We start from the raw sequence: 17045 nt of genomic DNA on the forward strand, positions 1-17045 counted from the left end.
TATTTTGTAGATTCATTCGTTTATTACTTGCATGCACCCAGTTAATATAGTTGACGGAGCACATTTGAAAGGTCGATACCTTGGAGTAAACTTATTAGCAGTAGCCATGGATGCTAACAATGGGATACTGCCGATAGCTTACGGGGTTGGCAAATCTGAAACCTCTATTTTATGGACATGGTTTATGGGGCATCTTAGGGATTGCATAGGTCCTATTAGCAATCTAACAATCATATACGATAGGGAAAACTCAATTGACAATGTTGTTAGAAAGTGTTTCCCAGATGCTTTTCATAGACTTTGTGGTGTTCATTTGTACAGAAATCTAAAATCAAGGTCTGCTGACATAAAAAATCACAAATAGACATACTGGAAGGCTGTAAAAGCTTATAGGAAATTATTTTAATAAGCATATAAATTATTTAAGACGTGTTTTGCCTCAATGTGCTCAAACACTAGAAGATGTCGGGTTTTAAATATGGTCAAGAGTACATCAACTTGGAGCAAGATATGGTTTCATGACGTCTAATAGTGCAGAATCAATCAACGCTCTAAGTCGTCATTCCCGAAAATTACCCATTACTATGTTAATGGAGTTTTTTCGAGTCTCTATTCAACAGTGGTACTACAAGAAAAGAAACCATGCAAGTATTATTTCTTTAAATTTGTAACTTATCATATTTAATATATTTTACTAAGTATTATTTATTTAAATTTACAGGAACATTGGAACGTCGTGTTACACCATGGACTGAAAAAAAGATAACGATACGTGTTGTGAAGTCACCGTCATGGAGAGTTGAACCATGTTCAAACACTTTGTTTGAAGTATTGGATAATAACTTAAATGAGTTTGTCGATCTAAATGCAAAGACGTGTAGTTGTATGAAATGGAAAACATCTGGTTATCTGTGTGGACATGTTATAAAAGTTGCTCTTCATCTAAACCAAGATGATTCAAGTGTATACGCTATGGATTGCTACACTACAGAAGTATATCGATAGACTTATGCCGAGATTGTCTACCCTATTCCATATCCTTTTGAGTGGGACATATCAGATGACTTACAAACAGTTTTGCCACCAGTCATAGACAGCAGGCTACCTGGCCGACCAAAAAATCACGATCGTATACCGTCTAAGGGTGAAAAGAAGAGGATATCAACATGTAGTCGATGCAAGGAAAGTGGTCATACAAGGTTGACCTATGGATCACCAGTGTCATCACAATCATCTTTTCCTCTACCAAAATATGGATCCTCATCAAAATCCAAAGCTCATATGGTGCCAAGCAAAAGGAAATCAAAATCGCAATCAAAATCAAAATCTCAATCACAACCGGCTTCACCTTTTGGGACTTATTAACTTAGGTGATTTTTAAATGCAAACGTTGTATTATGTGTATTTTATGTGTGAATGCATACATTTTCAGTTAGACATCCATTAGTAACTTGAGTTTGAACATTGCTATGATCTGTTCAGTTGTTATCACTTATCAGATTGTTGTCTTTTATCTTTTTCAGTTGTATTTTATGTAGTCAAATATGCAACGTGAAAATCAAATTCACAACGCAAAAATCGCAATGTGAATTTGACTTCCACATTGCGAATTTGACTTTCGCAACGCGAATGATTATTTCGCGTTGCGAAAGTGTACCTTTAACAGGTCTTTTTTGCCTTCAACATAATGTAGATTGAAAATTAAACAACAAATCAATTAAACATTGTTGTGGGTACATTATTTGAACATTGTTATGGGTACCTTATTTGGAAAATAATGTTTCGGACTTCGTTAGAAATAACCCTTTTTCATCGGATTAATTTCGTTGTGGGTACATTATTTGAACATTGTTATGTATAAATTTGTTGTGTATGTATGTTTTGGTTTGATTATATTGTATGTATATTTTCATTCAGATGAGATGGGTTGTGCATAACAAAACAATCTATCTTTTCCATGTGAGTACTTTATTCCCACCATGTGACAAGTGTGACAACCCCATCAACTCACAACTCAGCTTTGAACTCAAGTAATATTGTCTTTTAGCTTGATGGTTCATAAAGAATGTTACTTGAATAGTATGAATCAATTATGCAATTTTCATGTTCAATTTAACACTGCATTTCAAATTCATTTCATATGTAATTAGAGTTTGAATTTCAATTTCAATTTGAGTTTGAGTTTGAATTTAAATATAAATTTCGGCTCCACTATAAATATGAGCCCGAGCTTTTGTTCCATCCAAACAACAACTTACTCAATGGAAGCATCGAGAGTGTTTCAAATTTCATTTATAAGGTAACAACTTACCTTTTTCAAAACTTATTAACTTAGCCAATATGCATGTTATCATTGATTATTCCTAATTTCCATTGTTATTTCCCAACTTTAAACGCGAGGAAAATCCTGACCATCGTAATTTTTGGTTAACAAGCAGGAAGATTGGATATCTGAAGAATGTCTTTTCGGATACTATCCATTTCAGTCAGTTCACTGAGGTAGGTTAACCCTAAACTAAAATTGTCTTAGCCAAACATACTTGATGTAGAAGCAGTTGCATATTTAATGGTGATGCCTTTGGTTCTCAAACAGTTAAAGCGTCAGAAACGTTTCGGACGTATGGTCTGGGTGGTATACGGGAAATGCAACAAATGACAACTAAAAATCTCGATAATTGAGGGCTACAACTTGTAATAATAACAAAAATAATTGAAGGGTACATGTGTATAAACTATCGATACTTTGCTAAATTAACAATGTAAACGGTAAAATTCTACCGGTGCAATGGTAATAGGCGTACATGACAAGCGTCTCAACTTGTCATTTACAGCTATTTTCATTATACCAGAGAACTTTTATCCGTTTACATTGTTAATTGTATCAGTACTTATGTTTTACGTGTGTGTCTTCCATTATTTTAACATTATTATTAAAATATCTAGCGTTTAATTCTCGAGAATTTTTGGATGCATTTTGTTGTATTACCCGTGTACCACCCAAATCATAAGTCTGAAATGCTTCCGATGCTTTAAATGTTTGAGAACCAAATGGATCGCCTTCGAGATTTTAAATATGCAACTGCTTTTACATCATCTATATTTCTCTCAGACTGTTTCGGTTAACGGTTATCCTATCTTCATGAGCTGGATGAAATGGATAATATTCAGAAGGAATTCTTCGCATATCCAGTCTTCCTGCTTGTTAATAAAAATTATGATGGTCAGGATTCCTCTCGCGTTTCATTTAGGTTGATTGCTCAGAATATATAACGACATTTGATCTCTGAATCGTTGTTGGCAGATTGGTTAGGATTTTACATCCATATTTGCTTCTATTTATACATATACATTTGAGGATTGTTGAAATATCAATACTAGTTATTAATGTATTTTACATCTGCGTGCAAATGTATCGAAACACATTATTACAAAATCGTTTCTATAATCTCCTTAGGCTAAAAAACAATTCTTATTTACACATCTAAAAAAACAAATCAACTTTTACATATCGACATGTAGTCGGTGCAAGGAAAGTGGTCATACAAGGTTGACCTGTGGATCACCAATGCCATCACAATCATCTTTTCCTCTACCAAAATATGTAACCTTATCAAAATCCAAATCTCGTATGGTGCCAAGCAAAAGGAAATCAAAATCAAAATCCCAATCACAATCGGCTTCATCTTTTGGGACTTATTAACTTAGGTGATTTTTAAATGCAAACGTTGTATTATGTGTATTTTCAAATTCCCATTGCGATTGTTGCTAAAGTCAAATTCGAAATGCGAAATCGCAACGCGAATTTGACTTTCGCGTTGCGAAAGTGTACCTTCAACAAGTCTTTTTTGCCTTCAACATAATGCAGATTGAAATTTAAAACAACAAATCAACTTTTACAAATCAATTAAACAAGCAAAAAATAAGAATTATTTACACATCAATTAAACAAATCAACTTTTACAAATCAATTAAACAAGAAAAAAATAATTCTTATTTCCTCATCAATTAAACAAATCAACTTTTAGAAATCAACTCTTACAAATCAATTAAGCAAGCAAAAAATAATTCTTATTTCCTCATCAATTAAACAAATCAACTTTTACAAATACATCAATTTCACGTTGCTCACTTCAGGATTAACCTGCAGAAACCAAACATTTGCTCAAACAACACTTTTTATACATCTAAAACCAACAAACAGCAAATTATTGAATTCTAGGTACTTAACCAAACATTTTCAAACCAATAAAGAGTATATATGTTAATAACACTTGCTCAAACTTACCAATTGTTTATGCACACTTTCAGCACGCGGATGCAGGTAGAAAGCGTCTCGCATATATCGCTCTAGCCATAAAATGCCAAAACTACAAGCCTACTGCACCTCTATCTCTATCTGTGGGAGGTAGAAACTGTTTACTTCCTGTCATCAAACGTTCCAAGCACATGCATACGAGATGACCACAATCCCCTCTAGCTCCCTGTGTTTGTTGTGGCGCGGTCTCGTCTCTTATCATTGTAACTTTGAACTTCTTTGGTTTCTTGTTTCCAGAATTAGTCCAATAATCAATCGCATCCAAGTATTTAGCCAAATGAGCGCTCCATCCCTTACAAATAATATCTCTCAAATCAGACAATGGTATGTAATTTAACATGCTGTCATATACCATTGTCTTCAGGGATGGGAGCTGAAGCTCGACGAGAACCCAATGGCGAAGTTCTAAAATAGGGATAAACACTTGCAATCATAAATAATAATTCAATTGTGCACATCAAATTTTTATTTATGAACACCTTTAAAATATTCAAAAATAAATACTAACCTTATCGACCTCCCACCACGCAGGATAAAGTTTAGTTTTTCCATTACCCAACACATATAAAGTGTCTCTCTGATCCTTCAAGTGAGCTACGTGAAAAGACGTCGGCATAATAGTCCATTGCGTATTTTTTATTTTTTTTATTTCCTTATTATCAGAAGACGTAACACCCATGCATCAATATTGTTTTATAAAAAAATACATATATTAGTGAATTTTATAAATTTAAAAAAAATTAATCAAAATGCAATATAAGAAGAATATAAGACTTACCCCCCGTCGAAATAGACATTGTATTCAACCCCTAATAACACACCCCACCAAGACCGATCAAGAAACAAATGCATATCATCGTCGAGTTTGCATATGTCAGCGTAACACCCCTGGCTCCGCTCATGTAGATAAAAATCAACTGCGGTCTTAGCCCAAAGGGTATTATCCAGAATTGTGTCCGGTAGTGTTCTCCTCTCCACTTCAGATACCGGAATGGTACTGACCGGTAACTCATACGAAAGCCAACTCTCATCTATCATGTCGGACACTTGAGGGGGTTTATCAATATGTCGACATATTATGCCATGTGAATCGGGCTCTCGAACGGTGGGAGGGACTTCTTGAACGATGATAGGGGCCTTTTGAACGATAGGAGAGGCCTCTTGAACGATGACAGGTGAATCGGGCTTCTTCTTACAGAGTCTTGCCACTATTGGGGTGAACGGAGACGTAATGGCACGTGCACGACGTCTGATGCGTGAACCCCGTCGTGCAAGAAAAACCAGACGTAAAGCATCTACCTTATCGGGCCGCTAAAAATAAATTAATACATAAATCAGTAAATAAACAACTAAATAATGTCGAAAAAAGGTTATTTGCATTTTTAGTATAATATTAAACAAACTTACCTCATTGCGTAGAGTATGGACCTCATTCTGCAACGATGCAACAATCTCACGTAGAGCGGCTACCTCATCACGTAAAGTAGATACCTCACCACGTAAAGCACCATTGTCATCGTGTAAAACCTCTACCTCACCACGTGAAGACCGTACCTCATCACGCCATGCACCATTGTCTTCATGTAAAGTACTGATCTCCTCACGCAAAGCATTGACCTCATCACGTAACTCCCCTAACTCATCCCGTGGAGGTGGAGAACAGGGAGATAAATGTCGTGGAATCTTTGTTGGTCGCCTATCATGAGGTAATGGTTGAGAAGAGGCTCGATGATGTGACGTAATAGGTGATGGCTCTCGTTGTGGAGGTGTATAATCGGCTCGATCAGTTGATGGCTCTGGGTGAGGTGATGTCTCTCGAAGTGGGGGTTACTCATCATCTGTGCCATCAAAAAAACTCTTACTAGCTTGCCACCAATCAGTGGCAAGCTCAGCCTCTGTGGGTGTCAGCCTCTGTAATGGATAGTTGGTCTCCTAACAATATAAAAGCTCAAACAAAGTTAAACGTCTACTAGTAATAACTTGTTTACATATAGTAGTATTTGTGTTAACTTACATCATTCATCGTCGTATATGGTAGTAACTCTTCCCAATCCAACAACCGGATCCTCCTCCAGGAAATAGCCCTAGGAATATCATTTGAATTTTTTATTGCATATGTCCGCATACTGGGAAAAGCCTCAAAACTCCAAATCTACAAACAATATAATACACAAACATTAGTAATTGTTAAATAATTAATTATAATTTTGGAAACATTATATAGAAATTCTTACCTTAAAGGCCCAAATAAAGCCTGCCAAAGTGTATTTGGAACCATGGCCACGCAAACTTTTTCGGTCCTCAAAGGCATACGACAACTTTTTATAGGTAGTTTTCCATAGATATGAACCTCACGGAAACAGGTTTCATGCATTTAGGTCCTCTACCAATAATATTAGGTCCTCAGAAATTGGTTGTCTGGCCTCTTTGCCTAAAAAGTCGACATGCAAAAGTAATAAATGGCATACTCTGACAACATCGATGTCATCCATCCTCCTAAAACCATCTTTAACAAATAATCTTTCAAGTCATCGACGTGTAAACTCGACTTCGCCTTTGCCAGCTCAGGAAAAACCCGAGATAACCATGATGGGCGGGCGATATGACTAGTGCATCGACCTACATCATCGTGTCCGAAGCGTAGACCAGTGATTAAGCAAAACTCCTCCCGCCCAAAACAAGTATATGCCGAAGGAAAATGAAACCATATCTCTTAATCACCACGTTGTATCCTCTCGGGTAGATCGTTAGTCATGGTCTGAAGAAACAAATGGGTCAACATATCATCTCCACCCGGATGTTTTACTTTCAGCCATGGCCCGAAGCAAGTATCCTCAAACAATTTTCTTTGTACATGTGTAAGTGTCGACACAATTCTAGTGGTTAGGCTTAATTTATTCCTTAAGGTCAATGAAGCCGAAAAAAAATTCTACAAAAACAATAAACATACCAAGTTAGATATACCAAAAACTACAAATTATACACTATAAACAAACATGATATTAAACAGTGAAAACAAAGCCAAATATGTTTCAAACTTGCACGGTATTCACCCAAGTTATTATTCTATCATAGTTCACAAAATGCATCAGATAACATTCCAGAAGTAAGCACTTATATAAACATTTAAAAGGACAACATATAGGTTTAGTGCAGGTTCAAGGACAACATAAAGAGTAGTAGTTTATTCTTGAAACTTAAATTCGCAACACTGTGAAGTTAGTATTTGTCTTTATTTTTTGGTTGAAGTAATGCAATTCATTCAAGTTTCAATTTGCAGAAGAAGAATAGTTTCTGAAACTTAAAATCGCAACACGAAAATGAAAATCGCAACGCAAAAATGAAAATCGCAACGCGAAACTAAAATCGCGTTGCGATTTTCATTTTCGTGTTGCGAGTTTAAGTTTCAAATAGTCTTCTACAATTGAAACTTGAATGAATTGCATTACTTCAACCAAAAGACAAAACAAAGACAAATACTAACTTCACAGGGTTAAAGACTATACAGTTAGCAGTATTGGCAGCAACCGAATGAATTTACTAAGCAATCTAAGTGAAATGGTTAATCTATTATTGAAATTACCAGTAAATTTATCATCAATTTAAATATGAAAATTCTAATAATAATACAAAATTTTTAAAATAAAAATAATTAAAAAAACTAACCCTCGGTGGTTGATTTTCCATTTCTGACCGTGAATGGTTGTGAGGGTGTCTCTGAGAGATGGAGATAGACGGATTTCCCGGAGATGGGGACGGATGTCGTCGTAGAGAGTGAGAGATGGAGATGGGACTGAGTTGTGATTTAGGGTTTTAAGTTATGATTTGCGATTATATTGTTTACATTTGTGTTGTGAAATTAATATTGTGTTTTGAATTCGAAAATAAAATTCATGTTGCGAAAATAAACGCGCCTATTGACCTCTTGACTTCTGTGTTGCGAATTTGACTTCTGTGTTACGAATTATAGATTCGTGTTACGAATTACAGATTCGTGTTGCGAATTTGGAAACTGAGTTGCGAAATTGGAGTTCGCGAATTTGTTGGTCATTTTCGTAAATCCAAAAAAAGTTGGTTAAAATCGTATATTATAAGACATTTTCGGTCACAGAAGTTATTTTCTCTTAAAAATAATGTATATTTGTAGGTGTATTAAATTATTATTTGCCATTTAGAGAGCGGCCTTGTGAACATAAAATAAAAAGCAACAACTTTTAGCTCCGTTAATACATATTTGGATATATATTTTTTCTTTCATAAACGAAAATTAACAAGTTATATTACAATTATTAATATTAGTTTTTATTAAATTAATAACATGTTATATTAATAAAAAATTAATATATAATTTTACTCAAATATTATTTCTAAAAATCATTTGTGTCCTTAAACAAATTGTTCTTAGAATTTATATTTCTCTCTCAATTAGAGATGGACCGAGGGTGTTGGGGTGCAAGCGCTGTCGCATCCCCTAGAAATTTTAAATTCTCTTATATATTAGATATTTTTTTTATTTTATATGAATTATTTGACTTCACACCCCTAACACAAATTTTTGCATACTTCCATGCTCCCAATCTTCTTTTGCTCTACGACACCTACTTAAATAATGGAGAGTTATTTACTCACGACCTTCAAGCAAGATTTTTAATTGTGGTTGAGATTATGTTTTTAATTGTGTTACATTTATTATGATTGTAGATATAATGGGTACTATTACGGTTATTATGGGTATCGTGCTCGTGCAATTACGATTTTAGGCAATACTAATAATCAGGGACAGAGTCAGGATTAAATATTAACGGGGGCAGAAATATTGAATTTTTTAAGGAAATATAATGACTTACTAAGTATTTAAACTCAAAATTCATAAGATGATGTCTATTTGTCTAATATTTAAACTTAAAATTACCTAAATTGTTATTAGACAATAAAATTTCAGAACATGAGATATTCATTTGTAGTTCGGTTCTACTTAATTAAATATATAATAAATGCTTGTATATTTTAATTTAAATATTTATTTTTACATAAACTAAAATAACAGTAGACTAAAATTTATCTAATATAAAATATTTTATTAAAATCGGACCCCTTTAAACCCTAAGAGAACTCCGTCCCTGTATATAACAGACGCTACTCCAGTAACATATTGCTATTTATTTCTTGTCTCCAAGTACACTCGATTTCAACAGTGACAAAACATTATATTTGAAATCGATTAGATTTCGATTATCCAAAATCCACAAACCTTGTATCTTCTCCACTTCACATTTTCCATCACTAACTTCAACCTTTATCCATGTTGGACATCAACGATGGCTCCTTGGGACTCCTATTTAAATATTTTTTTAAGTGAAATAGTTCCAAAACAGAAAGTCCTTCATGGCTCAACACCATCTTCAACCGAGCTATTGTGAAGCACATATGTGTGGTATACTTCCTTATCATTGATCAAAACAGAAATTGTGAAAAACTTGTTTAGTCCGGGTGTGCGCTAAATAGTATACCGTTCCAAGGACACGGGTCAGGCCGAATGTGAAATTTCTTGAAGTATAACTTCTGGATATCTTCCGACTGCAAACTGATATGTAAAATTACAAGGGGAAGGATCATCAGGAGGATGAAATGGGTCGATCCAGGCCTGTGACTAAGTCCCTCCCAAGCTTCATCCCTTGAAGCAATGTAGCACATGTACAATCAAAGCTTTGCCACAAGAAAATCCTCTGGACTACTAACACAACCAAGTTTCCCAAATCGAAGAGCGTTGCCGATGGATTACGAGCTGGTCTCGATGCGTTTGCAGTAAAAAATGAGTGGACAAAGGTTTCTCTGTCACACTTGACCTAGTCAAGAATTACTTCACTCTCTACTACCACATTCCTTTTATTTATCGGTTGCTTCTGTTCTTTTAGGACAAAAGCGTAACCATGACAACATGAAATATAACAGAACATGATGAATGCATAAAATGTCTCAAAAGTTTCTTTATTTGTTTCTTTATTTTACTAATCATCATTAATGTCTTGACGGCAATTTTAACAGCAAACCGAATGTAATGATGCAACCACCCTAATTTATGCCTCAGCCTTTCAAATATAACATTTGTCCTAGATTATATCTAGGGTTTACTATGTATAATGCTTTTAAGAGTTTAACTTGAAAGGCACGGATGGAAATAAGAGTTAATCCAAGACAAACTATAGAGTCAGACAAAAGCGAGTATTCGATCGGGTCAAGTCAAAATTTTTTGAGTTAGTTAGGTTAACAAGTCGAATTTTGTAACTCCAATTTTATTTGAATTATTTTATAGTCAAGTTGAGTTTACGAAATTATGAATCGAATCAAATCAAATTAAATTTTTTAATGTTGAATCAAGGTAAAAAATTAATTTATTTGAATCGAGTAAAATTTTGTTTATCTCTAAAGACGGGGATGCAACTTTTCCTCTAAGGAAGTAAAATAATATTTCTTGAAATCATATACCTACTTTTGGTTTCAGAGCATTCCTTACAATAATTTTTTTAGGTGTTTTCCCAAAAATGTTATTCCTCTCCGTCTCATAGGTATTTAATAATTCCCATCAACTTAGATATAAATACCTATAAAACAAAAGAAATATTTCAAAAACTATCATTCCCTTTGTTCCTTAAATCATATGTTATCAACAACATAGGACTTTGTCAGGTGAGATCCAACAAGCTTTATTAGGTACTCATATTCTTATTTTGTTATGTGAATGTTGAAATGATGTAAAAATTAATGTTTATTATGATTAAAAGAATGTATGATATATCTATCTTTTTATTTTACTCAATTATCTTTTGAATTTTATAAAATAAAATATATAAATTAACACATACTTACAACGATGTAAGTACTTACATCTCTCAATATCTTAGTATCTAAAAATAAATACATAATTATATTAGTGTAAGTATATTTCTTTATTTTTAAATAAATAAAAGGTGTAGCAATTAATACATATTTGCATCGGTGTAAATATGTACATCTCTCAATATATTCGTACCTAAAAATAAATACATAATTATATTGGTGTAAGTATTTTTTTGACTTTTCAAAGAAATAAAAAATGTAATAATTAATATATACTTACACATGTGTAAATATGTACATATCTTAATATATTGATATCTAAAAATAAATTTATTATTATATTAATTAAGTATAATTTTATATTTTTAAAGAAATAAAAAGTTAAAAATAATAAAAAGTATATGTGTTAGAAAAGAAAATATATATCAATTATAATTTGATAAAATATTTTGTTTATCTTATATATTTTTTAATCAAATAATATAATTTTACATTTTTCTAACAAATTAAACAAAATAATATAATATTTTTATTAATATATTAAGTAATCCCACTCTGAAAATTGTATTCTCAATAATAATTTTATTTTTTGTGAACTAAACCACTCCGCGTGGAATCATTGACGAGCAATAAATAAATACCTGCAAATCCATCCATACAATTCAATGATGTAAGACTTTTCTTCCTGCCAAAATTTCAACACATCTTTTCATGCACTTCCTCAATTCCACGTAATTGATGCATACCACACGTTATAGAAATAAAAGAACATTAAAAGGAAATCTGGATAAAAAGAAAGCATTAACGGTACATTTGTTTAACTGAAAATAATTTTTGAAAAATAATTTTTATAAAATAAATTATATTTTTTAAAAATTATTTTTTAGAAAATGTTTAGAATATGTTTGTTTAAACTCTTTTTTTACTAATTAATGAATTTTTTAAAAATTATTTATTATAAATATTAAATATAATAAATAATATTATTTATCATAAAATTTAATATTATTATTTTTAAATATTAAAATAATTTATTATTATTAAAATATTATTTTTATAATTTTATTAATAAAAATGTTAATATTGATATATTTTATTGAAATAAAAATATTATAAATTATATTAATTATTTATTAAAATAATAGTGTTATATTATATTTAAAAATATTAATTAGTATATTTTAAATATCTTTATTAAAATATTATTAGAATATTATATTAATATTAAATAATATTATTCATTATTAATAATTTAATAATATTATTTATATGAAATTAATAAGTAATATAAATTTATTAACATTTATTATATATTATTAAAATAAAATTATAATATCTTATATTGTTATAATAATAATTGATTATTTTATTATAATATTAAAAATATAATATTATATTATTAAAAATATTAATAAATATAATTAATATTTTAATAATTAATATTTTAATTAAAATAATATTAAAATATTTTATTAATATTAAATTCATAGAATAAAATTATTTTAAGTATTTATTCTTTGAAGTGAAAAGTTCGGAAAATGAATTACGAAAAATCAGACCATGAGTCATTTTCAAGAAAATTATGTTTTACATTGACCAATCAGTTTTCCTCCAACCAAACACTGAAAAATGAGGAAAATATTTTTCAAAAAACGTTTTATGTGAAACAAACCGACCCTAAGAGAAAATGAGATGTCCAAATACTGTAAAATTCTTAAAAAAATTAACTTGAAGGGACTTATGGTAAGAGCACTGTAGAATATGAACAACAATAACTGTCGTCTATCTTGCATCCAATACAGTTATAGTGAAGTTATTAGACAAAAATTGTTTTTGACTGCTTGATGAAGAACTATATTCTGCCAGATCTCTCTCAAGGAAAAAACCTGGCTGTTTTGGCTGAGGCAATGGATCATCACAAGTCAGCATTAGCACCACATACGACATGTTCGGTCTGTCTTCCGCGCTTTGTTGCACACATAATAGACCTACCTGAATCGATCGTATAATTTCGTTGGACTTTCCGGTTTTGCTAATCGGTTCCGCTACCAGTTCCATCGATTTGCCTTCTGTAAATAACTTCCATGCCTATGCAACCAAAGTCAATTAGTAACGTTCCAATTTAACATTTGCATATGAGAAAGTTTGTAATGTGACTCATACATGGCCAACAAGGTTAAGATGATGATCCGGATGAAAGAATCCCCGGTTTCGTTTCCCACTTATTATCTCTAGTAGCAAAACACCGAAGCTAAAGACATCGGATTTGATTGAGTATACCCCGTCAATCACATATTCCGGAGACATGTAACCACTGCAGGAAAACAATTCGAGTTTAATCAAGCATACAAGGTGAAGTTCAAAAATGTATTAAAATCAGTCCCTGGGTTTACTTACTATGTTCCCACCACCCTGATCGTATCAGCCGCAGTTTGTTTCTCCCCAAAACTTCTAGCCAAACCGAAGTCCGAAATTTTGGCATTAATTTCCTTGTCTAGCAATACGTTAGCAGCCTTTAGATCTCGATGTATAACTCGCTGCGGGGAATCTTGATGAAGATAAAGGAGTCCACGAGCAATCCCGTTGATGATATTGTACCTCATAGGCCAATCGAGCAACATGCTTCGAGCTTGATCTGATCAGAATTTTCACACAAGTTAGATCATTATATTGCTTACAGATAACTGGTGTTTACGTGGTGAAAACACTTTGAGAGTTTTCGGGTTTAGATTAATGGTACCAAATATAAAGAAGTCGAGACTTTTGTTCGACATAAATTCATATATCAGAGCCTTTTCATCTGTTTGAATGCAGCATCCTAAAAGCTTCACTAAATTCCGGTGCTGAACTTTTGCGATTTGTTCGACTTCATTTCTGAACTCATTGTCTCCTTGTGTAGAACCCTTTGACAATCTCTTCACTGCAATTTCTAGACCATCATCCAAGATACCCTGGAAAATAAAACACCAAAGCCTCATTCTCTCGTAAACCCTATTTTCATTGTTGGAACTTCTACCAGAAGGATTCATCGACTCATAAAGCTAAAATGCAGCTTTGGTCACAGTAAACAATCAAACATGTTCCAAAAGAAACTATTATAATCGGTTGTTACCTTGTAGACAGATCCAAAACCACCTTCACCAATTTTATTGTTCGGAGAGAAGTTATCGGTTGCACGGGCAATTGTTGCAAAATCAAACAATGGCAAATCAAGATCTTCATTCTGATTCTCATATTTATACCTACTTTCTGAAAGGCCTTTCATTGAGCCTACAAAAGCACATGGCCAATGTACATTCCATTACAAACAGCAAATCCAAATATATGTATATGTATATGTATATGTATATGTATATGTATATGTATATGTATATGTATATGTATATGTATATGTATATGTATATGTATATGTATATGTATATGTATATGTATATGTATATGTATATGTATATGTATATGTATATGTATATGTATATGTATATGTATATGTATATGTATATATATATGTATATGTATATGTATATGTATATGTATATGTATGTATATGTATATGTATATGTATATGTATATGTATATGTATATGTATATGTATATGTATATGTATATGTATATGTATATGTATGTATATGTATATGTATATGTATATGTATATGTATATGTATATGTATATGTATATGTATATGTATATGTATATGTATATGTATATGTATATGTATATGTATATGTATATGTATATGTATATGTATATGTATATGTATATGTATATGTATATGTATATGTATATGTATATGTATATGTATATGTATATGTATATGTATATGTATATGTATATACGATTTTCAGCTTTAAGAATTACCCTTTCTCTGGTTTTTCTTCCTCCAGACAAAAAGGACCAGGGCTATGCCTGCAATGGCCACCACAGTTAAGCACCCACAGCTGACTGTGATCCACATCCTTCTCTTCTCGGTGGTTTTATTCGTTCCCTTCCGAGTTTCATCTATACAACACAAAACAAATCACGCCCGAAACAAAAGATTGAAAGAAAGTGAGATTAATAAAAGACTGATAAGAGTTTTTCATCTGCCATGCATCTCTCATGCCGGTTCTTTTGTTTCAGCAAGTAGTACCGAAACCCCAATATACCATAAGTTATGCGAGAAACTATTGCATTATAGAACATCTTAAGCTGTTTCCAGCTACCAAATTTTTGTAGTATGAAAAAGCTCTTTCCTTGCTATCAACATAGAGTATTAGGCTAAAAAATTTCAGGGCTGAGGAGAGTTTCATACCTATTTCTGACATGGCCATTCGTATATAAATAATTTGTCCCCTTCCAGTGGATTGTTTGATATCAATCAGCTCACCAAACCAGAGCTGGCACCCGCTTCCTCCATATCGTATATCTGAATTAGCATAAGCTGTGCAGGAACAGTTCTTTGAACACTGAGACTCACACTCTTCAAGGTTCATTGTGGTGTTAAAGTCGGATGCTGAGGTTGGAAACTTTACTCCGGGGAACTCCTTAAATCCATCTCCAGAACAGCTCAGTCGAGTCTTTCTAATGCAACCACCTGACCCTGGTCTTTTATCCCATTCTTTCTTGTTTTTCGGCACGAATCCGTCCAAGCAAGCACAGGCGGGGGAGTTATTAGGATTGCAGACACCATTTGCGCCACACAATCCGTAACTGTCACAAGTAGCCTCTTGAGTTGAACGATAATGCACCCAATGTCGGTTTCTATCAGTCCATTTGAAATGCCTTAAATCTCCATTATGACTAATCACTAATCTTGTAAGAATTGAGCTATGCCGAAGGCCATGAATGTATCCATAGTATACCTCATTTTCATTCGAATGGAATTGCACCGGGGAACCTTCTTTCGGAACCAAGAACAGAACAAATCCGAATGTGAAGTTGCCTGGAGCAGGATCATCAGAACTTCTCCATGATGATAGATACCGATATTGGCCCATAACGAGGCCCTTCCCCATCTTCATGCCTGGTAGCAGTGTATCACACGGATGATCAAAGCTCTGCCATATGAAGCTTTTATCCCAATCATCTTTCACAACAAGATTACCGGAATCCAGTAGCTGTGCAACCGGACAATGCACCAGTCTCAAACAGTAGGAAGACCAAATAGTTTTGCCTTTACCATTCATAAGGACAAGAATTCCCCGATTTGTAACTTTTGCAACACCAGATGAATCATTTAGGGGAACTTCTCTGTTGGCCACCGAAACAACGGTCTCCACTGATTTCTTGTACCATATTCCCAAGTATCGCTTGGCGGCAAAACCGGGGCTAAAGAATCCAAACTCAAAGATTTTGCTAGCCGAAACTATGGTCTCACCATCTCTAATAAAGTGAGCTGTATCTATGGAATCAACTATGGTGGATATAATTGCATGAGGCATCAGAAAGTAGCAAAGAAGAAGCAAAATAAAATCTTTCATGGAGGACTTGAACACTTCTGCCTCCTTCCTATTCCCTTTTCCCACAAGAACCTATAATTTCATCACAAAATATCTCTACAATGAACAGGCCTCCCCAAAATTTCATATGATGAACAGAACACAAAGTATCTGCAGGTTCCTTAACAAGTTCAACCTGGTGAAGCATAGATATGGGCTTTTTGCAGAGTATCTGGAAATTTACGCACAAGAAATCTTAGTGACTAAACCAGAAGAATATTGATGGTGAAATTCCCAAAAAAAAAATTCTAAGAAAAACAAAGAAACTGGAAGAACATACCTTAAGAAGATTAAAATTGTCCGTTTGTAAGCTAGCTGAAGGCTGTAGATAGTACCCCTTTCTCCTATGAATAAACAAACAGATCCATTCATTTGATGTAGAAACACTTGAACCTAATCACATGGAGAAATTCCAGTA

At 33.0% G+C, this 17045-nt stretch overlaps 1 protein-coding gene across 1 annotated transcript; it reads right to left on the reverse strand.

The window, feature by feature from the left end:
- Positions 1-12886: 12886 nt before the first annotated feature.
- On the reverse strand, positions 12887-17038 carry LOC120162187 (G-type lectin S-receptor-like serine/threonine-protein kinase At4g27290). Its single transcript, XM_039172363.1, has 8 exons — positions 16908-17038; positions 15442-16799; positions 15009-15149; positions 14265-14422; positions 13893-14103; positions 13550-13787; positions 13316-13466; positions 12887-13240 (listed from the first exon to the last, which is right to left on the reverse strand). Exons 2-8 carry the CDS (start codon positions 16607-16609, stop codon positions 12935-12937), a joined length of 2373 nt encoding a protein of 790 aa, XP_039028294.1. The 5' UTR covers positions 16610-16799; positions 16908-17038; the 3' UTR covers positions 12887-12934.
- Positions 17039-17045: the final 7 nt, after the last annotated feature.

Source organism: Hibiscus syriacus, unplaced genomic scaffold (genome assembly GCF_006381635.1).
Source record: "Hibiscus syriacus cultivar Baekdansim isolate YM2019G1 unplaced genomic scaffold, ASM638163v2 tig00111402_pilon, whole genome shotgun sequence".
NCBI lineage: Eukaryota > Viridiplantae > Streptophyta > Magnoliopsida > Malvales > Malvaceae > Hibiscus > Hibiscus syriacus.